Below are 25,001 nucleotides of genomic sequence, written 5' to 3' on the forward strand. Positions count from 1 at the left end.
ACTGACTAGAGGATCCTGGAACTCACCAACAAGATCATCCAGCTGCTGACTGGAGAGGTGACTGCTGGGAATGGGACATTATACAGTAACACTGGGGGAGATAACAGGAGAGGTGACTGCTGGGAATGGGACGTTATACAGTAACACCGGGGGATGTGACCGGAGAGGTGACTGCTGGGAATGGGACGTTATACAGTAACTCCGGGGGATGTGACCGGAGAGATGACTGCTGGGAATGGGACTTTATACAGTAACACAGGGGAGGTGACCGGAGAGGTGACTGCTGGAATTGGGACATTATACAGTAACATTGGGGGATGTGACAGGAGAGGTGACTGCTGGGAATGGGACATTATACAATAACACCGGGGGTTGTGACCGGAGAGGTGACTGCTGGGAATGGGACATTATACAGTGACACCGGGGGATGTGACTGGAGAGGTGACTGCTGCAATGAGACATTATACAGTAACACCGGGGGGGATGTGACCGGAGAGGTGACTGCTGGGAATGGGACATTATACAGTAACATTGGGGGATGTGACCGGAGAGGTGACTGCGGGGAATGGGGCATTATACAGTAACACCCGGGTATGTGACCGGAGAGGTGACTGCTGGGAATGGGGCATTGTACAGTAACATCGGGGGATGTGATCTGAGAGGTGACTGATGGGAATGGGACATTATACAGGAACACCGGGGGATGTGACTGCTGGGAATGGGACATTATACAGTAACACCGGGGAATGTGATCGGAGAGGAGACTTCTGGGAATGAGACATTATACAGTAACACCGGGGGATGTGACTGCTGGGAAATGGACGTTATACAGTAACACCGGTGACGTGATCGGAGAGGAGACTTCTGGGAATGAGACATTATACAGTAACACCGGGGGATGTGACCGGAGAGGTGACTGCTGGGAATAGGACATTATACAGTAATACTGGGGGATGTGATCGGAGAGGTGACAGCTGGGAATAGGACATTATACAGTAACACTGGGGGATGTGATCGGAGAGGTGACTGCTGGGAATGGGACATTATACAGTAACAACGGGGGATGTGACCGGAGAGGTGACTGCTGGGAATGGGCCATTATACAGTAACACTGGGGATGTGACCGGAGAGGTGACTGCTGGGAATGGGACATTATACAGTAACACCGGGGGATGTGACCGGAAAGGTGACTGCTGGGAATGGGACGTTATATAGTTACACCGGGGGATGTGACCGGAGAGGTGACTGCTGGGAATGGGACATTATACAGTAACACCGGGGGATGTGACCGGAGAGGTGACTGCTGGGAATGGGACATTATACAGTAACACCGGGGGATGTGACCGGAGAGGTGACTGCTGGGAATGGGACATTATACAGTAACACCGGGGGATGTGACCGGAGAGGTGACTGCTGGGAATGGGACATTATACAGTAACACCGGGGGATGTGACCGGAGAGGTGACTGCTGGGAATGGGACATTATACAGTAACACCAGGGGATGTCCAGTCTGTGATATATATATATTTGTGTAATCCGGCACTCCACAGCAAATATCTTGTATATATCTTGTATATACAAGATATTTTGTGTGCGGCCCTCGAATATTTACTGGAAGTGTTAAGCGGCCCCCCAGCCAAAATAGTTGCCCACCCCTGGTCTAAAGGGTATCACAATAACAGTAGTAATAGTAGTACAGGTATAATACCGATCACCGGCTGCTGCCTCCGAGACCGAGTCCTCTTCTTGCTGCTCAGCAAGCCGCCCGGCGGAAACTGGTATTAACCCCCATCAAGCGGGAAGCCGGGTGGAACGCAGAGGCCGGAAGTCAATTGGAACGCATTTCCCGGAAGAGGAGTGTAACGCAGACCCCGGAAGATGGGTGTACCGCAACAGGAAGTCGGTCGGGTAGAAGCACACATACCTTAAATCGGGAGTGCACATTATGTTTCGGGTGAGAGGAGGCCGTGACTGGTTGGGGGTATGTGTGTGTATAGATATTACATGGCAACACATGAATTATGAAGGTGTAACGCCAGCACCATGTGGCTGTCACCCACCATCCCCACACCTCATGGCCTAAGGACTCCTATACAATGGCTGCACATCTCCCACATCATCATTATTTCCCCCTCATACCTCCCTGACTCCCATGCTGCCCCTTCAGGCACACCTCAGCCTAATAATAAGCACTGTATAGCCTCATATGCGCTACCATGGTGTCAGTACCACATCACATCGCCCAAACCCCCCTCATAACGCCCACCGGCTATCCGCATAATAACTTACTGCCCGCTTTATAATTCCCCCTCATCCCCATGTCATATATTCAGTATAACATGTCCCTGATTCATACTGCTCCTGTGAGCGCCAGGCTAATAGCGGCCATCACAGTACATGTAACTTACTTGGATATGAAACAGAGAGATGAGCATGTCCTGTTGTTTATAACTATTGTATTTATTCCTGGACAGTGAAGTGTTAAAGTACCCAGAGTCTTTATTAGAAGTCACATGAGGATGAGACACGTCCTTGCTTCTCTGGGGATGGACCAGGACAGGAGTCACATGACTGAGAGGATATTAAATCTCACCCTGGAGATCATCTACCTGCTGACTGGGGAGGTGAGGGATTTCCGGAATGTAATAATACAGAGATGAGTTCGGAGATTGATGAGAACATTCTAGAACAAATTTTAATGGTAATAAAACTTTGTGTTTTTTTTTGTGTCTCCTGCAACACAGGATTACACAGTAGTGAAGAAGAAAGATCCTGTGACACCCAATGTATGCTCCAGTGTGTCAGGAGGACAAAGTAGGACCCAGAACCACACCCCACTGTCTCCATCTCACTCACCGATACATGAGAGAGACACTGACCAGAGGATCCTGGAACTCACCAACAAGATCATCCAGCTGCTGACTGGAGAGGTGACTGCTGGGAATGGGACATTATACAGTAACACTGGGGGAGATAACAGGAGAGGTGACTGCTGGGAATGGGACGTTATACAGTAACACCGGGGGATGTGACCGGAGAGGTGACTGCTGGGAATGGGACGTTATACAGTAACTCCGGGGGATGTGACCGGAGAGATGACTGCTGGGAATGGGACTTTATACAGTAACACAGGGGAGGTGACCGGAGAGGTGACTGCTGGAATTGGGACATTATACAGTAACATTGGGGGATGTGACAGGAGAGGTGACTGCTGGGAATGGGACATTATACAATAACACCGGGGGTTGTGACCGGAGAGGTGACTGCTGGGAATGGGACATTATACAGTGACACCGGGGGATGTGACTGGAGAGGTGACTGCTGCAATGAGACATTATACAGTAACACCGGGGGGGATGTGACCGGAGAGGTGACTGCTGGGAATGGGACATTATACAGTAACATTGGGGGATGTGACCGGAGAGGTGACTGCGGGGAATGGGGCATTATACAGTAACACCCGGGTATGTGACCGGAGAGGTGACTGCTGGGAATGGGGCATTGTACAGTAACATCGGGGGATGTGATCGGAGAGGTGACTGCTGGGAATGGGACATTATACAGGAACACCGGGGGATGTGACTGCTGGGAATGGGACATTATACAGTAACACCGGGGAATGTGATCGGAGAGGAGACTTCTGGGAATGAGACATTATACAGTAACACCGGGGGATGTGACTGCTGGGAAATGGACGTTATACAGTAACACCGGTGATGTGATCGGAGAGGAGACTTCTGGGAATGAGACATTATACAGTAACACCGGGGGATGTGACCGGAGAGGTGACTGCTGGGAATAGGACATTATACAGTAATACTGGGGGATGTGATCGGAGAGGTGACAGCTGGGAATAGGACATTATACAGTAACACTGGGGGATGTGATCGGAGAGGTGACTGCTGGGAATGGGACATTATACAGTAACACCGGGGGATGTGACCGGAGAGGTGACTGCTGGGAATGGGCCATTATACAGTAACACTGGGGATGTGACCGGAGAGGTGACTGCTGGGAATGGGACATTATACAGTAACACCGGGGGATGTGACCGGAAAGGTGACTGCTGGGAATGGGACGTTATATAGTTACACCGGGGGATGTGACCGGAGAGGTGACTGCTGGGAATGGGACATTATACAGTAACACCGGGGGATGTGACCGGAGAGGTGACTGCTGGGAATGGGACATTATACAGTAACACCGGGGGATGTGACCGGAGAGGTGACTGCTGGGAATGGGACATTATACAGTAACACCGGGGGATGTGACCGGAGAGGTGACTGCTGGGAATGGGACATTATACAGTAACACCGGGGGATGTGACCGGAGAGGTGACTGCTGGGAATGGGACATTATACAGTAACACCAGGGGATGTCCAGTCTGTGATATATATATATTTGTGTAATCCGGCACTCCACAGCAAATATCTTGTATATATCTTGTATATACAAGATATTTTGTGTGCGGCCCTCGAATATTTACTGGAAGTGTTAAGCGGCCCCCCAGTCAAAATAGTTGCCCACCCCTGGTCTAAAGGGTATCACAATAACAGTAGTAATAGTAGTACAGGTATAATACCGATCACCGGCTGCTGCCTCCGAGACCGAGTCCTCTTGTTGCTGCTCAGCAAGCCGCCCGGCGGAAACTGGTATTAACCCCCATCAAGCGGGAAGCCGGGTGGAACGCAGAGGCCGGAAGTCAATTGGAACGCATTTCCCGGAAGAGGAGTGTAACGCAGACCCCGGAAGATGGGTGTACCGCAACAGGAAGTCGGTCGGGTAGAAGCACACATACCTTAAATCGGGAGTGCACATTATGTTTCGGGTGAGAGGAGGCCGTGACTGGTTGGGGGTATGTGTGTGTATAGATATTACATGGCAACACATGAATTATGAAGGTGTAATGCCAGCACCATGTGGCTGTCACCCACCATCCCCACACCTCATGGCCTAAGGACTCCTATACAATGGCTGCACATCTCCCACATCATCATTATTTCCCCCTCATACCTCCCTGACTCCCATGCTGCCCCTTCAGGCACACCTCAGCCTAATAATAAGCACTGTATAGCCTCATATGCGCTACCATGGTGTCAGTACCACATCACATCGCCCAAACCCCCCTCATAACGCCCACCGGCTATCCGCATAATAACTTACTGCCCGCTTTATAATTCCCCCTCATCCCCATGTCATATATTCAGTATAACATGTCCCTGCTTCATACTGCTCCTGTGAGCGCCAGGCTAATAGCGGCCATCACAGTACATGTAACTTACTTGGATATGAAACAGAGAGATGAGCATGTCCTGTTGTTTATAACTATTGTATTTATTCCTGGACAGTGAAGTGTTAAAGTACCCAGAGTCTTTATTAGAAGTCACATGAGGATGAGACACGTCCTTGCTTCTCTGGGGATGGACCAGGACAGGAGTCACATGACTGAGAGGATATTAAATCTCACCCTGGAGATCATCTACCTGCTGACTGGGGAGGTGAGGGATTTCCGGAATGTAATAAAACAGAGATGAGTTCGGAGATTGATGAGAACATTCTAGAACAAATTTTAATGGTAATAAAACTTTGGGGTTTTTTTTTGTGTCTCCTGCAACACAGGATTACACAGTAGTGAAGAAGAAAGATCCTGTGACACCCAATGTATGCTCCAGTGTGTCAGGAGGACAAAGTAGGACCCAGAACCACACCCCACTGTCTCCATCTCACTCACCGATACATGAGAGAGACACTGACCAGAGGATCCTGGAACTCACCAACAAGATCATCCAGCTGCTGACTGGAGAGGTGACTGCTGGGAATGGGACATTATACAGTAACACTGGGGGAGATAACAGGAGAGGTGACTGCTGGGAATGGGACGTTATACAGTAACACCGGGGGATGTGACCGGAGAGGTGACTGCTGGGAATGGGACGTTATACAGTAACTCCGGGGGATGTGACCGGAGAGGTGACTGCTGGGAATGGGACGTTATACAGTAACACCAGGGGAGGTGACCGGAGAGGTGACTGCTGGAATTGGGACATTATACAGTAACATTGGGGGATGTGACAGGAGAGGTGACTGCTGGGAATGGGACATTATACAGTAACACCGGGGGTTGTGACCGGAGAGGTGACTGCTGGGAATGGGACATTATACAGTGACACCGGGGGATGTGACTGGAGAGGTGACTGCTGCAATGAGACATTATACAGTAACACCGGGGGGGATGTGACCGGAGAGGTGACTGCTGGGAATGGGACATTATACAGTAACATTGGGGGATGTGACCGGAGAGGTGACTGCGGGGAATGGGGCATTATACAGTAACACCCGGGTATGTGACCGGAGAGGTGACTGCTGGGAATGGGGCATTGTACAGTAACATCGGGGGATGTGATCGGAGAGGTGACTGCTGGGAATGGGACATTATACAGGAACACCGGGGGATGTGACTGCTGGGAATGGGACATTATACAGTAACACCGGGGAATGTGATCGGAGAGGAGACTTCTGGGAATGAGACATTATACAGTAACACCGGGGGATGTGACTGCTGGGAAATGGACGTTATACAGTAACACCGGTGATGTGATCGGAGAGGAGACTTCTGGGAATGAGACATTATACAGTAACACCGGGGGATGTGACCGGAGAGGTGACTGCTGGGAATAGGACATTATACAGTAATACTGGGGGATGTGATCGGAGAGGTGACAGCTGGGAATAGGACATTATACAGTAACACTGGGGGATGTGATCGGAGAGGTGACTGCTGGGAATGGGACATTATACAGTAACACCGGGGGATGTGACCGGAGAGGTGACTGCTGGGAATGGGCCATTATACAGTAACACTGGGGATGTGACCGGAGAGGTGACTGCTGGGAATGGGACATTATACAGTAACACCGGGGGATGTGACCGGAAAGGTGACTGCTGGGAATGGGACGTTATATAGTTACACCGGGGGATGTGACCGGAGAGGTGACTGCTGGGAATGGGACATTATACAGTAACACCGGGGGATGTGACCGGAGAGGTGACTGCTGGGAATGGGACATTATACAGTAACACCGGGGGATGTGACCGGAGAGGTGACTGCTGGGAATGGGACATTATACAGTAACACCGGGGGATGTGACCGGAGAGGTGACTGCTGGGAATGGGACATTATACAGTAACACCAGGGGATGTCCAGTCTGTGATATATATATATTTGTGTAATCCGGCACTCCACAGCAAATATCTTGTATATATCTTGTATATACAAGATATTTTGTGTGCGGCCCTCGAATATTTACTGGAAGTGTTAAGCGGCCCCCCAGTCAAAATAGTTGCCCACCCCTGGTCTAAAGGGTATCACAATAACAGTAGTAATAGTAGTACAGGTATAATACCGATCACCGGCTGCTGCCTCCGAGACCGAGTCCTCTTCTTGCTGCTCAGCAAGCCGCCCGGCGGAAACTGGTATTAACCCCCATCAAGCGGGAAGCCGGGTGGAACGCAGAGGCCGGAAGTCAATTGGAACGCATTTCCCGGAAGAGGAGTGTAACGCAGACCCCGGAAGATGGGTGTACCGCAACAGGAAGTCGGTCGGGTAGAAGCACACATACCTTAAATCGGGAGTGCACATTATGTTTCGGGTGAGAGGAGGCCGTGACTGGTTGGGGTATGTGTGTGTATAGATATTACATGGCAACACATGAATTATGAAGGTGTAACGCCAGCACCATGTGGCTGTCACCCACCATCCCCACACCTCATGGCCTAAGGACTCCTATACAATGGCTGCACATCTCCCACATCATCATTATTTCCCCCTCATACCTCCCTGACTCCCATGCTGCCCCTTCAGGCACACCTCAGCCTAATAATAAGCACTGTATAGCCTCATATGCGCTACCATGGTGTCAGTACCACATCACAGTGCCCAAACCCCCCTCATAACGCCCACCGGCTATCCGCATAATAACTTACTGCCCGCTTTATAATTCCCCCTCATCCCCATGTCATATATTCAGTATAACATGTCCCTGCTTCATACTGCTCCTGTGAGCGCCAGGCTAATAGCGGCCATCACAGTACATGTAACTTACTTGGATATGAAACAGAGAGATGAGCATGTCCTGTTGTTTATAACTATTGTATTTATTCCTGGACAGTGAAGTGTTAAAGTACCCAGAGTCTTTATTAGAAGTCACATGAGGATGAGACACGTCCTTGCTTCTCTGGGGATGGACCAGGACAGGAGTCACATGACTGAGAGGATATTAAATCTCACCCTGGAGATCATCTACCTGCTGACTGGGGAGGTGAGGGATTTCCGGAATGTAATAAAACAGAGATGAGTTCGGAGATTGATGAGAACATTCTAGAACAAATTTTAATGGTAATAAAACTTTGGGTTTTTTTTTTTGTGTCTCCTGCAACACAGGATTACACAGTAGTGAAGAAGAAAGATCCTGTGACACCCAATGTATGCTCCAGTGTGTCAGGAGGACAAAGTAGGACCCAGAACCACACCCCACTGTCTCCATCTCACTCACCGATACATGAGAGAGACACTGACCAGAGGATCCTGGAACTCACCAACAAGATCATCCAGCTGCTGACTGGAGAGGTGACTGCTGGGAATGGGACATTATACAGTAACACTGGGGGAGATAACAGGAGAGGTGACTGCTGGGAATGGGACGTTATACAGTAACACCGGGGGATGTGACCGGAGAGGTGACTGCTGGGAATGGGACGTTATACAGTAACTCCGGGGGATGTGACCGGAGAGGTGACTGCTGGGAATGGGACGTTATACAGTAACACCAGGGGAGGTGACCGGAGAGGTGACTGCTGGAATTGGGACATTATACAGTAACATTGGGGGATGTGACAGGAGAGGTGACTGCTGGGAATGGGACATTATACAGTAACACCGGGGGTTGTGACCGGAGAGGTGACTGCTGGGAATGGGACATTATACAGTGACACCGGGGGATGTGACTGGAGAGGTGACTGCTGCAATGAGACATTATACAGTAACACCGGGGGGGATGTGACCGGAGAGGTGACTGCTGGGAATGGGACATTATACAGTAACATTGGGGGATGTGACCGGAGAGGTGACTGCGGGGAATGGGGCATTATACAGTAACACCCGGGGTATGTGACCGGAGAGGTGACTGCTTGGAATGGGGCATTGTACAGTAACATCGGGGGATGTGATCGGAGAGGTGACTGCTGGGAATGGGACATTATACAGGAACACCGGGGGATGTGACTACTGGGAATGGGACATTATACAGTAACACCGGGGAATGTGATCGGAGAGGAGACTTCTGGGAATGAGACATTATACAGTAACACCGGGGGATGTGACTGCTGGGAAATGGACGTTATACAGTAACACCGGTGATGTGATCGGAGAGGAGACTTCTGGGAATGAGACATTATACAGTAACACCGGGGGATGTGACCGGAGAGGTGACTGCTGGGAATAGGACATTATACAGTAACACTGGGGGATGTGATCGGAGAGGTGACTACTGGGAATAGGACATTATACGGTAACACTGGGGGATGTGATCGGAGAGGTGACTGCTGGGAATGGGACATTATACAGTAACACCGGGGGATGTGACCGGAGAGGTGACTGCTGGGAATGGGCCATTATACAGTAACACTGGGGATGTGACCGGAGAGGTGACTGCTGGGAATGGGACATTATACAGTAACACCGGGGGATGTGACCGGAGAGGTGACTGCTGGGAATGAGACGTTATACAGTTACACCGGGGGATGTGACCGGAGAGGTGACTGCTGGGAATGGGACATTATACAGTAACACCGGGGGATGTGACCGGAGAGGTGACTGCTGGGAATGGGACATTATACAGTAACACCGGGGGATGTGACCGGAGAGGTGACTGCTGAGAATGGGACATTATACAGTAACACCGGGGGATGTGACCGGAGAGGTGACTGCTGGGAATGGGAAATTATACAGTAACACCGGGGGATGTGACCGGAGAGGTGACTGCTGGGAATGGGACATTATACAGTAACACCGGGGGATGTGACCGGAGAGGTGACTGCTGGGAATGGGACATTATACAGTAACACCGGGGGATGTGACCGGAGAGGTGGCAGCTGGGAATGGGACATTATATACCAACGTTCTATTTTAATTAATTTCATCAGACTTTGATATTTTATTGTTTTCTGGGTTACTTAGGGAGATCTGGCTGATCTGAAGGGCGAAAATATAGGAGACGAGACATATGTGACTAATAGTAAGGTAGAAGATACAGAGGAAGAAGAAGAGATGAATGTGACTGATATTAAGGTAGAAGATACAGAGGGAGAAGAAGAGATGAATGTGACTGATATTAAGGTAGAAGATACAGAAGGAGAAGACGAGACTGATGGGACTGATAATAAGGTAGAAGATACAGAGGGAGAAGACAAGACTGATGGGACTGATATTAAGAAAGAAGATACAGAGGGAGAAGAAGAGACGGATGTAACTGATATTAAGGTAGAAGATACAGAGGGAGGAGAAGAGACGGATGTGACTGATAATAAGGAAGAAGCTACAGAGGGAGAAGAGACGGATGTGACTGATATTAAGAAAGAAGATACAGAGGGAGAAGAAGAGACGGATGTGACTAATATTAAGAAAGAAGATACAGAGGGAGAAGAAGAGACGGATGTGAGTGATAATAATTTAGAAGCTACAGAGGCAGAAGACGAGACTGATGTGACTGATAATAAGGAAGAAGCTACAGAGGGAGAAGAAGAGATGGATGTGACTGATATTAAGAAAGAAGATACAGAGGGAGAAGAGACGGATGTGACTGATATTAAGAAAGAAGATACAGAAGGAGAAGAAGAGACAGATGTGACTGATATTAAGGAAGAAGCTACAGAGGGAGAAGAAGAGACGGATGTGACTGATATTAAGGAAGAAGATACAGAGGGAGGAGAAGGGACGTGTATGAGGGGGGACCAGCAGCGTAAGGAGGAGGAAATCCCTACAGATACCAGCACAGGTGAGTGCAAAAAGGGGTAAAGTTAAGGCTACTAAAACTATTTTAGATCTAAGCCACGCTTGTTATTCTCTATTCTCCCTGTTGCCCTCTGGGAAATGTTCTAGGTGTTTAGGTTGCCATACTAGTCGGCTGCGGAATAGTTTTTCCCATCTGTTATTTTGAGTGTGAGTTTGCAGTGTGTGAATTGTGAGTGCTCCTTTTTCTTCTTTGGAATCTCACTTATTTCACTTTTTAGTGTTGTAGATTCCTATTCTTCTTGTTCTGTCACTACAGTCTTCCTCTACTATATTCTCCTCTGTCAGTGCAGAGTAATGAGGGCAATGGGCGAGAAGTAATAGGGTGTCATTATTTTGGGTTAATAAATGGCCATAAGTGCATGTGTTCTGCAAATCACATATGTAATAGTGAGTGATCTGCGGTAACAATTGTACGTTTTGCCGTGACAAATATATCGCATTTCAAAAATCGCATTCGGATGTTTTCACATTCAAAACATCAAAAGTGAGGGGGTCCTGGCGCATTTAAGAATCCAGCACTGGGCTCTTGTAAAGGTCCTGGTTCCAGTAATATGGGGAACAAATAAAGTGGGAGTCCCCTGTATTTTGTAACCAGCACCGGGCTCCAACAGCTAGTAGAATGATGTCACAGCGGGGGACACTTTATATAAGTTCCCCTGGTCAGAGCATCACCCCATGGACAAGGTCCCTGTGCGAGTGGGGACCACCTGAATAATGGGCTCTCCCCAGGCATTTCCTGTCCAGGGCTGAAGCCCGGGGCTGTCCCCGGTCCCCCTGGGCAGTGGGGGCCATGTTTATTTATTGGTGTACAAAAATAACAACAACAACACTGGGTTGTGCTGTCAGACTACATAGTAACATAGTAGTAGAGGTTACAAAACAGAATTGCATCCGTCAAGTTCATCCTTATACAGGACCTGTTAGGTGGAATGGACTAGATGTGTTATCCCCATTTTAGTATTACCGCCTGTTCCAATTATGGATGAATAGTGATTATTTGTACCCCTGGATGTTCTGTTCCAGTAGATGTTTGTCCAACCTTTACCTGCCCTGACCGTAAATAACCCTTTCCTTCTAAGGGTACGGAATCTTCTCTCCTCTAGTCTGAGTGCATGCCCACGTGTCCTAGTTTCCCACCTCAGAGTAAAGAGGTTGCCTGATAGTTTACAATATTGCCCCCCTGATATATTTATATATGTAAAGAATGTGGGGCCCAGAATTGCACTCCAAATTCCAGGGGAGGTCTAACCAGTGCCCTGTACAGAGGTATAATTACATTGTCTTCTGTTTCCATGCCCCTTCTTATACAGGCTGGTATCCTGTTGGCCTTAGTGGCTGCACCATGACACTGAGCACTGTACCCTAGTTCAATGTCAAATTGGACTCCTAGGTCCATTTCCAATTCTGATTTGCCCAATTCTCCTCCGTTTGTATAAGTTGCACACTGGTTATGTCCTCTGAGATGCATAACCTTACATTTATCTACATTGTACCTCATTTTCCATTTATCAATCCATTCAGTTTATCTAAGTCCCTCTGTAGGATGTTGTCATTCCTAACCATTGTAACCACCCGGTACATTTTTGTGTCATCTGCAAAAACTGTGATTCTGCTTAGTACAGGGCTGGACAAATACAGGGGGCCAGGTCGCCATGGCAATCAGATTCTGCTTCCTGGCACCTAGATTTTGTTTCACGGGGAGGCAGAAAGCAGAATCTGGTCGTGGGCAGAGCAACAACGTTACAGGCAGCGGTGCCAGACGCCCCCCCCCCCCTAGATCAGTGTCAGCACTGCCTGACTCTTCGTCTCCCCCTCCCGAGCAGGGGCAGCGCGGGCAGCAGTGTATGACCACCACCCCTCTCCTGAGCAGTGGCAGCGCTGCCTGACTCCTGTTTCCCCTTAAGAGCAGTCGCAGTGGCCAACCCGACCCCCCAGCCAGCGGCAGCGCTATATAACTCCTTGTCTCCACCTCCTTAGAAGCGGCAGCGTGGGCAGCAGTGTATGACCCCCCCATGCCCGTCAGCCCCTCTCCCCCCTCCTGCCCGACCCCCTTTCCCCCTCCTGGTGAATGGCATTCACCTGCTGGCTGGTAGGGCCTGGTTCTTAAAAGACGAGGGACCCCTAGTCATTTTGTCCCCCGTATTTTGGGAACCGGCCCCGGTTTAAAAAAATCAGCGGAGCCCCTATTTGCCCGGTTTCCTGATTTTTTAATACCAGCCCTGGCTCTTTCAGCCTGCTGCTGGTTACGGCCGTGGGGGTAGGGACCCCACGCCGTTTTTTTTTTATTTATACACTTTTCTATTTTTTTTTTTTTTTACTCACTGCACCCTGCACAGATCTGACTGATCCGTGCAGACTGGCTATACGAATTTGTATTAGCGGCCGTATATACAGCCACTAATACGAATGGATACGCCATCGGGGTTTACAAAGCAGTCGTATTTGACTGCTTTGTAAATTACCCTGCGGAACACAAATTTGCATACGGCTGCAACAGCCGTATGCATTCCTATTACTAATACGAAAAATCGTATTCTTAGTAAATTTCCCGCTATGTGTTTATATTTTTCTTATTGAAATGTGATACTGGAACATTAGTTATAGGATTTATTGGCTCATTATATTGTATAGGTACCTCCATTGACAACCTGTTACACAAATTGGTTTGTATATGAAGGGAAAAGGGGAGTGGGATGGAGATCGCACCAGTCTTATTGAGCACTCTATTGTAATGATTATTAATTGTGGTCTAATTCGTATATTTTGGGACTACTGACTACAAGAGTACTAACTCACAATCGGTCACCACGCCCTCAGATATATTCTTGGGTTCAATGTGACAGTCAGTGGTGCACCCCGAGTTTTAGAATTGGTCAAATGTGACTGTTAGTTCAAGAGAGAACAAAAGAAAGAAAGAAAACTCTATTTGGGGGCACCCTTGCGTCCCAAAATATTATGTGTACTATGACTAATCTTTAATATTTAACTTTTATTTTGATCTTCATTAAAATTATGGACCACCTCTTACTTGTTATTGCACACCGCGAAATTATAAGTAATTTAAACTATCCATATTTTAAATATTCGGATTCAGTTTATTTAAAGAAATTATGAAAAAATGCGGATCTGTAAATTACTATGCATGAAAAAATCTATGAACAAGATTTTTTTGAAAAATATCTATGAAAAATATTTGTAAAGAATTTTTTTGTGAAAAAATGTGAAAAAATGACCATCATATGTCCAGCCACTTCTTACCCATTGACTCGGGTTAGTTGTGTGGTCAAATCATTGGTCATCATTCTCATACCATCTCAGTAGGTATAAGCCTTATTCCTCTACGTGATGTATTCTCAAGATTTTAAGCAAAAGATGGAATAATAGATAGTCAGCCCTTTTGGACCTATATCACTTCTGCTGTTCACCCTTCATGCCAAGGGGGCAGAGGAAGGGGAATGAGAGAGTGTATTGTCCCAGGGTTATGACTGAGGTAGATGAGATAGCCAACTATCATACCAATGTGGTTATCCCTGGCAACCCTGTTGCCATATTAGGCATTGCAAGGTATTACCGGTGGGTCACAATCGGTTTTTAAGTTCGCTATGAAATGTTGACATATGGGAGAAAAGGAGGATTTTTCACTACACAGATAGCAGTGGTCACCCCTGCCAGCGAGACTCCACTTCTGCTTTTCTCCCTCTTGTAACAAACAGTGGAGGGAAAATGAGAGAGTGGGGTCCACCCGGGTTTTGACCTATAGATAGTTAGATGACCGATTCCAGTGCCGGCAATTCTTGCAAGGTGCTCCTGATACTATGTAAGCATTGCAGGATACATTTCTTGCTAATGGTCGGCTCTCATACCGGTCATGAAAAGAGAAAAAGGATTCAATACAGTTTTAGAGCGTATGAGGAATATAAGTCCTATCCACTCAATGCCTTTTTATATATTGTTCTCTTTCACACATTATGCAATGAATTCTTTATCTGTGATGCCTCTATTCTTCTGATCATATCTTTTTTTTTTTATCATTAATTTTTTATTCGGTAGAAGCATATCCACATTAACAAACAGATTGGATACACAGATTGCAGAGGTACAGTAAAGGTCCGGTAATACAAGGATGTATAGCTTCACTGATAGTAGTTCTTGGATACAGGTTACTGTTAGCATTTTGCAGCGAATAATATATCAGTTGTGTTTCAACTTGTATTTGGGCTTGGTTTGATTAGTTCAATTGTGATCCAAGATTATTTATAGACCAAACAACAATTTTTTTTTTTTGTTAACATGTAGTTTTTAGAGGAGTGAAGAGAACGTGATGTAAGTGGGAGGGGTGCGGAGTACAGGGTTGAACAAGGGAGAAAGGGGGGGGAGGGTAGAGAAAGAGAAAGAAAGAAAGGAGGGGAAAGAGAAGAAAGGAAGAGATTGCGCCAGGACTCCGGGGGTCGTGCATGACTTGTGCCATGGAGTTTCAATCTTGAGGTCTTCCGCTATATCAGGGCCTGAAGGTTTGTCGTGTCATCTTGGGTTGAACGTCGTAGTCAGTCAGGAGTGTATGTGTCTTTAGGGTAAACATATGCGTAGTTGGCGTATTGTGTCTGGGGGGAGCGATTTAATGTAATTTTCCCATATATTGAGTAACTTTTTCTGGGTTTGTTGGTTGTTCGTGTGTGCCCCCAGCCATGTCAGTTTGAAAAACAAGAAAAGTTTGTCCTCAAAGATTTTCATAGAGGGTGGGAGGGGAGACAGCCATAGTTGCAAGATGGTTTTTCTGGCCACACCTGCGATTATTGATATGATTTTTTTTTCTTCCGGGGTATTGTGTAGGCAAGATTTTGTAACCCCCAGGATCGCCCATTCTGGGGAGGGGGTGAACTTTATTTTCATTGTGTGGTTGATAAAGTCAGCGATTTTTTTTTTCCCAGAAGTCGTGAATTTTAGGACAGTCCCAAAAACAGTGTGTCAGATTTGCACATGGGTGGGCACATTTAGGGCAGGAGGGCGAGGAAGTGATGCCTATCTGAGCAGCTCTTGATGGGGAAATGTAGCCTCGGTAGCATATTTTATATGTCATTTCTTTATAGGAGGTATTTGGCATATTTTGTAGTGAATGCTGTAGGGATTCTAGTATATCTGGGTAGGTCAGATGTGGAAAAGTTTCGGTCCATTTATGAATTCCTGTGGGGAAGTTGCGTGAGAAAATGGGCGTCCTGATGGTGGAATAGGAGAGGGATATAAGTTTAGGTGTTTGCATGGGCAGTTGGAAACATGTGTCCAGTGGGTTGTGACAGTCTTTGTTTGTTAGGTCTCTGATCACTGCTTGAGTGTAGTGTTGCGCTTGGTATAGTGCTAGTGTGTGTGAGACAGTAAATGGGTATTTATTTATTATTTGGGAGATGGTAAGAGGTTTGAGTGTTTCCGTGTTTGTGAGTTGTTTAACGGAGGATAATCCTAAATTTGTCCATGTATGGAACGGGGGGCCAGATCTCCCCTCTTGGAATTCTGGATTGCGCAGAAATGGAAGGTGTATAGATTTTTTAGAGTTTAACTTCCAAGACTTGCGAATTTTAAACCATACTGTTCTGGTGGACATCAAAATAGGGTTATCCTGTATTAAAGGGGGTAGGTTTCTTTTGTCCATATGTAAAAGGGCTATTAGATGTGTATTTGGTACCAGTTGTTGTTCTAGTGCGGAGTTTGCATAACAATTAGTGGAGTTTATCCAGTCTTTTATATATCTACATATTGCCGCTTGGTTGTAAAGTGCTAGGTGTGGGAAGTTTATGCCTCCTTCTTTCCTGCTTTTTTGGAGGATTTTGAGGCTCAGCTTGGGTTTTTTGCCCGACCATATAAATTTACGGAAGGCGCTATTAATTTGAGATTCGTCTTTACTGGATAATATGATTGGGAGAATCTGGAGGGGGTATAGTAGCTTCGGGAAAGAAATAATTTTTATGAGATGGGCGCGTCCCAGAAAGGTTAGTTGCAGGTCTTGCCAGTGGCGCAGTTCAGAGATGACTTTGTCAATTATTGTCGTTATGTTTAGCTTATATAGTAAGGATAGGTTTTTAGGGAGTTGAATTCCCAGGTAAGGGATACTAGACGGGGCCCATGTTAATTTAAGTGAGTTTGCCCAGGCAGGACAGGTCTGGTCGGAGAGGGATAGGGCCGTGGATTTTTGTACATTAATAGAAAAGCCTGAGATGGAACCGAATTGTTCTATTTTTGAGATTACAGCTTGTAAACAGGTCTCGGGATTTCCAAAAAACAGCAGGAGGTTGTCTGCGAACGCCAGGATTTTAAGTGTTTTATTCCCTATATTTATTCCCTGGAAAGAGGGCATACCGTCCAGTAGACGTAGTAAGGGGTTTAGGGAGAGGTTAAACAGGAGGGGTGATAAGGGGCATCCCTGGCGAGTACCCCTATGTAGATTGACCGGTTCTCCGATTAGATCGTTGACTATTAGTTTTGTGGATGGGTTGGAGTAGAATAAACGTATGATATTGACGAACCTTGTGCCGAAGTGTCTATGTTCGAGTACCCCATACAGGTGTTCCCAGGTTATCTTGTCAAAAGCCTTTTCAGCATCAAGGCTTAACAGGATATTGTTTTTTTGGTTATTGGCTTTCGCAGATGCTATGGCCGTAATTGCAGATCGAACTCCTTGGACGGAGTGTCTGCCCTGTGTGAATCCCAGTTGATGATGTGTTAATAGGGTAGGCATTAGGGTTTGCAGTCGGGTCACCATGATTTGTGCCAGGAGCTTAAAGTCCTGGTTTAACAGGGTTATGGGGCGGTAAGAGTCAACCTTTTCTGTGTCTTTATTTGGTTTGGGGAGTAGGATGGTGAGGGCCTCATTAAATTCCGGGTAATATGGGTTCTCCTTCTGAAGAAGCTGGAATAACTCCAATAGGTTTGGCATTATATCGGTTTTTAGGATTTTGTAGTATTCTCCGCTAAACCCATCTGGGCCCGGAGATTTGTTTAGTTTTAAAATTTTTATTGCTGAGCTTAGTTCCTCCGCTGATATGTCAGCTTCCAGGATTTTTATCTGTTCATCTGATAGCCTTGGGAGTCCAGCCTCCTCATAAAGGAGAGATGCCGGGGTAGATGGGGGGGTAGGTGGGGAGTATAGGTTTGAAAAGAATGTGTGGAACTGTTTGGCGATATCTGTATGGGATGTGATATAACCTGTTTGATTTTTGAGGCGTGTAACGTACCTCTTTCTGTGTTGTTGTCGTACCATGTATGCCAATAATTTACCAGACTTGCCTCCCCAATTGAAATACTTTTGTTTGCTGTAATCTACTTTTAGTTGGGCTTCGTGGTTGAGATATGATTCCATAAGGGTCTTGTGACGGGTATATTCCGTTTTATTTTCCTCTGTTGGTCTGTCTACATAAGCTTTGTATGCTTGATTTAGATTTGTGGAGAGGTTAAGGAGTTTGGTTCTCCTTTCTTTTCTTCTGCGGGAAATATAGGCAATGATATGTCCTCTTATAACCGCCTTTGAGGCAGACCAAAAGAGGACGGGGTTTGACTTATGGCAATCGTTATCCGCTGAGTACTCCCTCCATTTTGATTCTAGGAATTTGCGGAAATCTTCCTGTTTGTAGAGGTATGAGGGGAATTTCCAGGTAAGGTTGGAGTTTACAGGGGATTGGAGATTTATATTTAGGTGGATTGGGGCATGGTCAGAGATCAGTATGTTCTCAATTTTTGCCTCTGTAACTCTCGGTTGGATGGAGTCTCTAATGAGGATATGGTCGATTCTTGTAAATAGCTGGTGTACATGGGAAAAGTATGTATATTCTCTCTCTTTGTGATGTAGTATTCTCCAAGGGTCTAGTAGGTTATGTGTGGACGTTAATATGGTAAGGCCGTCCCGTTTTCTGGTAGATCGTTGCGGGAGTGGTGGGGATCTGTCTAGGGAGGAGTCATATGTAAGGTTATAGTCTCCCCCCACTATGAGGTTATGGGTGCCTTTTGACAGTATTAAATTTGATATTTTAGTGTAAAAGGAAATGTTTGGGGAGTTGGGTGCGTATATGTTCATAATTGTGAATATTTCTCCGTGTATTTTTAGGGATAGCAATATGTAACGGCCGTCTGGGTCTATGTCTGTGTCTAGTATCTCGTACTGTAGAGGTAGGAGGATAGCCACTCCTCGTTTTTTGCTAGTGTAGGGTGCTGCAATGCAGTCTCCTATCCAGGGTCCTGCTAATTTAGCATAGGGACCTGCAACCCAGTGGGTTTCCTGTAAAAGAATAACGTCTGCATTAAGAGATTTTAAATGTGCTGATACTTTTTTACGTTTGATAGCTGAGTTTAGTCCCGCTACATTCCAAGATAGGATGCGGAAGTCTCGTCTGGTGTGTAGTGTATTAGTCATTGTTGGTGTGTGTGGCATGTTATCCAATACCTGATCTTCGGCGGTGTCTAGTTGTGTCTGTCGGGTATATTGGGGGAGACCTCCAGTCCCAGCAAGCCGGATGTCTCTGATCCTCTTTCATGATGTTTCGCCTCGGGAGTCTGGCGCAAGAAGTAGAGAGGTAGGAAGAGTAAAAGAAAGGGTAGAGTAGGGGGAACAAGTTAAACATAAACATAAAAAGGATTAACCGTGGTACATACATAGTTTTCTTAACACTTTAAACATAGTATGCCGACCCAATGTTCCTGGTTGGGAACATCCAACCGGGCAGGGCCTTCCATGGACCCTTTTGTCCCAGTCGGACAAACAATTATATTATGAGATAACATTCGTGCCATTAGCATTTCAGTCGTTTGGAGGGAGGTTGAGTTGTTCTCTCGCCTCTTGGGGGGTATTGAACAGCATGGTTTTTCCCGTCTATCAGAACTCTCAGCTTTGCTGGATATTGCAGTGTAAATTTGTATTTGTTTTCATATAGGAATTTGCATATTGGGCTGAACTCTCTTCTTTTGTTTGAAACCGCTGCCGAAAAGTCTTGGAATATTAACACAGGAAAGTCTCTGAGTTTCAGTGTGGGAGATTTCTTGTAGAGACGGAGGACATTTTCCTTGTCTCTAAAATCTAGGAATTTGGCGATGACCTGCCTAGGTTTTGAGGCATTTGGAGCTCTTTCGGGACCTATGCGGTGTGTTCGTTCTATTTGTATGGTTCCGTTGGGGGTTGGTACTTTGAGGACATTTGCTAGGTCAACGCTTAGTAAATCTTGTAGGTCATCTCCTTTTATTGATTCGGGGATTCCTACAAATCGTAGGTTACTTCTCCTGTTGCGATTTTCCAATTCGTCTATTTTAAGTGCCATCTCTTCCAGGGCAGCTGAAATAGGGTCAGTTGTGTTTTGAAGGGATACCATAGTGTCTTCCAGATCACTTGTTCTGGTTTCCAGATCTACTATACGTTTGGTGTTTTTGTCGATCTTGGACACCATAGAGTCCAGGGATGTTTTAATAGAGTCCAGCTTTGCATCTGTGGATGCTTGCATAGCGTCCAGTTTTTTGTCGAGTTGTTGAAAGAAGGACATTTTTCGGGGGTAGGAGTATCCGGGTCTAGCGGGCTGGGTTCTGAGCTCGGGGGAGAGGATTGTGAGTCCTCCGACGTAGTGAGCTGTTGGGCCAAGGGGTTCTTAAGTTGTGGTTTGGGGCCTGGTTTGTTTTGTTTAACCATATTTTGAGGTATATGATATGGTTTCTGTATAAATTTGTCCATACCCCGAGGGGCGAGAGGCTGTAGATTTAGTATTTAGCAGGTTAGTAGGGTACCTCCCTCAGATAGTCAGTTACATTATGGCACTCATGTCATCAGGCTAGTAGATCAACGGAACATCGGTCAGCTATTAAGGGTGTTCACCACATTTGGTAATTCAGATGTTTGCGTTCCAGTAAAAGGTGAGGGTGGGCGTCTATGGGGCAGGAAAATGTCCAAGATTTTCTTTGTATGAATTTATAAGAGTACTTTAGGTATTTAGCACAATAGCAGTAAGTAAAGTAGTGAGTGTGCTTATTATTCTATATATTGTGGGTGTATTTTGGCTGTTTGTCCACTAGATGTCAGTGGCGTTCCAGTTACAGTCAAGTATAGCTCCCACAGTTTTCAGCATACAAGGATGTACCTTTTGCCTCAGTGTTAAAGCAGGTATTGAGGGTGGAATAAAAGTTGGGGGAGAAGTGAGATACAGGTAGCACAGGCAGAGAGTGCTTATTAGATCTGTTGTAACGTCAGTGGCAGGGTTAATTTGTGGTTCTTTCAGAGATCAGCTGTTGGGCCCTTTAAGGAGAATATTTACTTTGATCTTTGTTCCAATTTAGCTTGGGCGGGCAGACTGGGGCTCTTATTAGGTGATGTACTGTGAGCTGGACTGCGTCTGTGGCTTGTTTTGCCCCAGCAAGTGGTGAGACTGTCCAGTTATCAGGTAAATATATGCAGGGAGAGCGTGGGTGGGTTGTGAGCCTGTGCCTCAGGATGTGTTATGAGGGAAGGCTTTGCAAGGCAGGCTGTCGGGGCTGGCTGTGCCTTTCTTGGCTGGTGCAGGGCACTGGCAGCTCGGCTGGGGAGTCTGTACTTACAGTTTTTGAGGGTAATAGGGGGATGTGGGGACCGTGGTTGCTGTGGTTTCCTCGGCCGGTTATCTGGCGTCAGCTCTCGGCCACCCGCAGTCCTCCAGCCTCAGTCCCCGCTGCTCTCCGGTATGCGTCTCGCCGCACGGCCGTCTGTGTGGGGGGTCCGCCGATGGTCTGCAGCCGCCTCGACTCCCTCTGCTGGTGTGCTTTGGTCGGTGCGCCCTGTGTTGGTCTTCTCCCGGACTCTGCGACACACGGCTGACTGGCAGGTGGGTAGCGTCACAGCGTCGTATGGAGGAGGCAGGAGCGGAGGTCTCACTCGCCGTCGCTCCCGCGCCTCCGGTCTCGGCGGGTGTAGAGGCTGCCTTGGTCTCTTAGTCTGAGCTGCAGGGTCGGTAAGGGAAGAAGGGATTTTCAGAGGTGGATGGGTGTGTGGAAGCCTTTTTGTGATGGCGCCGGCGGCGTTTCACGTGAGGTAGGCCCTGCAAGTTGCGGGCAGGATTCCGGGGTGGTGTTGGCTCCTGACTCCTCACCAATCTGCCAGGAAGGTGGCGTGGCGTTTCCCCTTGGTGGATGTCACTGTGTAAGTTTTTATAAGAGAGGAGAAAGGGGTAGATGGTGGTGGATTTTCGTAGTATGAGCCGGAGAGGGGATTAAGATGCGGCCATCACGATGCTCCGCCCCCCGGAAGTCCTCTTCTGATCATATCTAATAGTCAATTAGAAAAAGTCAACAACTCTTAACTACCAGATTAAATCTTGTTCCTTTATGGATAAGGTGGAATTAGCTAAGATATACGTTACTACTGTCAATGCTTGAGAATATACCCCCGCATAATTATCACAAAACGATCTCTGAATAGAAAATTACCCGCATTGACTTGATTCCAAACAGTGTTAATTATTTCTGAATGAAAAAATTACCAGCGTCAATTTAATTCCAGACAATATCAATTAATTTCTGTTTAAAAATTACCAGCATTAATTTGCTTCCAGACAATATTAGTCAATTAGTGAATAGAAAATCACCCGCATTAATTTAATTCAAAACAATGTTAATTAATTCTCTGAATAGAAAAATTACCAGCGTTAGTTTGATTCCAGACAATATCAATTAATTTCTGATTAGAAAATTACCAGCATTAATTTGCTTCCAGACAGTATTAATTAATTAGCTTCCCCAAAAGGAATAATTATTTTCCTACCAAACAGAGCCATGTACCTGTTTAGTATTTCAGGCGCAGTTCGCGAGACAATATGCAGAAAGATGTTTCCTTTAAATTACATACAGGTTCTAAATCACTGATTTACCACACTAAAGGTGATACATTACATAGTATACAAACAATTGCAATTCCTTTGTCCGTACACCAAGCATGTGATGTGGTTACAATGTTTGTCTATCAGATAATCATATAGCAATTAGATAACCTAAAATGACACATTCCCTGGTTTTAGAGGATCTCGCCTGATGTCAGGTAATCTATCCTTGTTTGGGCATACTATCATGGACAGAACCCCATGCGCCCGCACATTTAGCCGCAAATAGTGCGTGACCGCTGGGTGTCCCGATGTCGCCCGTTAGCACTACCGCTCACCCCTAAGGGACATGTGTCTGTACCTCCGGCTCTTTGCGGCGGGCCGCCAGTGTTTACTCGCAGTAACGCGAGGTACTCCTGGCGTCCCCCCTGTTACCTCTCCCGCCGGCAGGAACAGGGTATGTATGCTATAACCAGTCATCCACTTACCAATATACTCACTGAAGTATCACTAAACCGTGACAGAATTATTCCTACACAGGACCTTTTTATTCGCTTGGTCCTCTCACTGGTGTTTGCCTCTAAGTGGATATTCTACATAATGAGCCACTATAATCAGAGGTATGTTTGGTAGATACCTGCAAAATTCTAACTCAAATTATTGCTATCACCTGTATGGACTCATCACCTACCACCTCCTTCCTATTCTTCATTTTTATGTACCCTGTATCTGAAGCATGTGTTGTGTATAACTTTTAGAAATTGATGACCCCTGATGAAGTCCGTAAGGACGAAACGCGTTGGGTTGTGTAGAGAAACCATTGAAGATCCACGGTGCAGGGTGCATTAAGGACTAATTTAATAAATATTACCAAAAGGACTCTTGTGCTTATACCTTCTTTTGGATTGGGTGAAATTAGCCCCGGATTGTGCTTTATATTCTCCCTTAAACCGGAGGAGCGCCTGTTCCCTAACTGTTGTACACATATAATTATACGTTACGTTTTAATAAGCGTGCCCCCAAACAGAGAGGGCTTTTTTCTTCTTTCCTTTATACCTTTAATTACTCTCAGGGGAGAACCTCCACATCATTTATCAGGGCCCAGGAGCTCAAATGCCAATACTGTGGATTCTTTACAATTGCTGTTGACAATTGATAATTATAATGGGATTGGTTCTAGTGCACAGGTATCCTTCCCCATGCTAACACCCAAAACTAAGGTCTCTAGATCCCACGTTTTACCAGTTACACTCCTAGCATTCAGATAAAGGCATTTCAGATCTCGTTTTTCCTTTGCCCTTGTCATGTTACCTGTTACAGTTGCAGAAGGTTCCTAAAAAGATAAATCAGTATTATGGACAATATTTGTATTTGGCTGTTTCTCCCCTTCCGTATACCTTGTTCCCTTCTTCCTAACTTCCTCCACAATGTAGCTGTCTTTGCCGTCTATTCTACACTCATTTATTGGTTTAAGGTTTCTTACTATACCCTCCCCCTGATGTGTAATAATATAATTTCTGTGTAAAACATTTCTCACACTCCGAACATGTGAAGTACTTCCTTCCTGTAAATTCCTTGATGTGTAATAATGATTTTTGTATAAAACATTTCTCACACTCAAAGCAAAAAACAAATCCACACCTGTATGATGCGAATTGTTTTTACCAAGAATTGGAAAAAGAAAACTAGGCACTGGTATGAGATGTTTCTATTGAGTGTACAAAAACAACAAGAAAATTGAAAAAATGAGGGAGGGGTGGGTGGCGAAGAGCTGCTGCTTGGGGTAGAGATGTAGGGGGAAATTTACTAAAGGAAATTTGTAAAAAATAGGTGTATTTGTATCCAGAAATACACTTATTTTTGACATTTACTATCCCGAAAATACGGCTATTCGTATTTATAGCACATCAATACGAATACGAATTGACGTATTTTCGGGATAGTAAATGTCAAAAAAGTGTATTTCTGGATACAAATACACCTATTTTTTTACAAATTTCCTTTAGTAAATTTCCCCCGTAGTGGTCTCTGAAATGGGAACAACAAAATATACAAAAAACAGCGCTGGGTAGAGGGAGAATACACGTGCAAGGTGATGAATGAAAAAAAGATACAATTTATTAAA

The 25,001-nt window shown here is 46.1% G+C and overlaps 1 protein-coding gene and 1 long non-coding RNA gene across 2 annotated transcripts in view; one reads left to right on the forward strand and one right to left on the reverse strand.

Annotated features, from left to right (window-relative positions):
* Positions 1–25,001, reverse strand: part of LOC146007643 (uncharacterized) — a 154,851-nt gene that overhangs the window by 19,730 nt on the left and 110,120 nt on the right. The gene's annotated exons all lie outside the window — the stretch shown is intronic.
* Positions 8–19,164, forward strand: LOC146007390 (uncharacterized). The gene is made up of 10 exons (XM_083145739.1): positions 8–57; positions 2,476–2,625; positions 2,746–2,931; positions 5,350–5,499; positions 5,621–5,806; positions 8,170–8,319; positions 8,442–8,627; positions 10,236–10,571; positions 18,661–18,690; positions 19,159–19,164. Exons 6-10 carry the CDS (start codon positions 8,209–8,211, stop codon positions 19,162–19,164), a joined length of 669 nt encoding a protein of 222 aa, XP_083001865.1. The 5' UTR covers positions 8–57; positions 2,476–2,625; positions 2,746–2,931; positions 5,350–5,499; positions 5,621–5,806; positions 8,170–8,208.

Source organism: Crinia signifera, chromosome 6 (genome assembly GCF_055691185.1).
Source record: "Crinia signifera chromosome 6, ASM5569118v1, whole genome shotgun sequence".
In the NCBI taxonomy this organism is placed as follows: Eukaryota; Metazoa; Chordata; class Amphibia; order Anura; family Myobatrachidae; genus Crinia; species Crinia signifera.

Coding starts and splice junctions, on each gene's coding strand:
- LOC146007390 (XM_083145739.1), top strand. CDS start 8,209: ATGAGGATGAGACACGTCCTTGCTTCTCTGGGGATGGACCAGGACAGG. Junction 8,628..10,235: donor TCCAGCTGCTGACTGGAGAG/GTGACTGCTGGG, acceptor TGGGTTACTTAG/GGAGATCTGGCTGATCTGAA. Junction 10,572..18,660: donor AGGGAGGAGAAGAGACGGAT/GTGACTGATAAT, acceptor TTTTGATTCTAG/GAATTTGCGGAAATCTTCCT.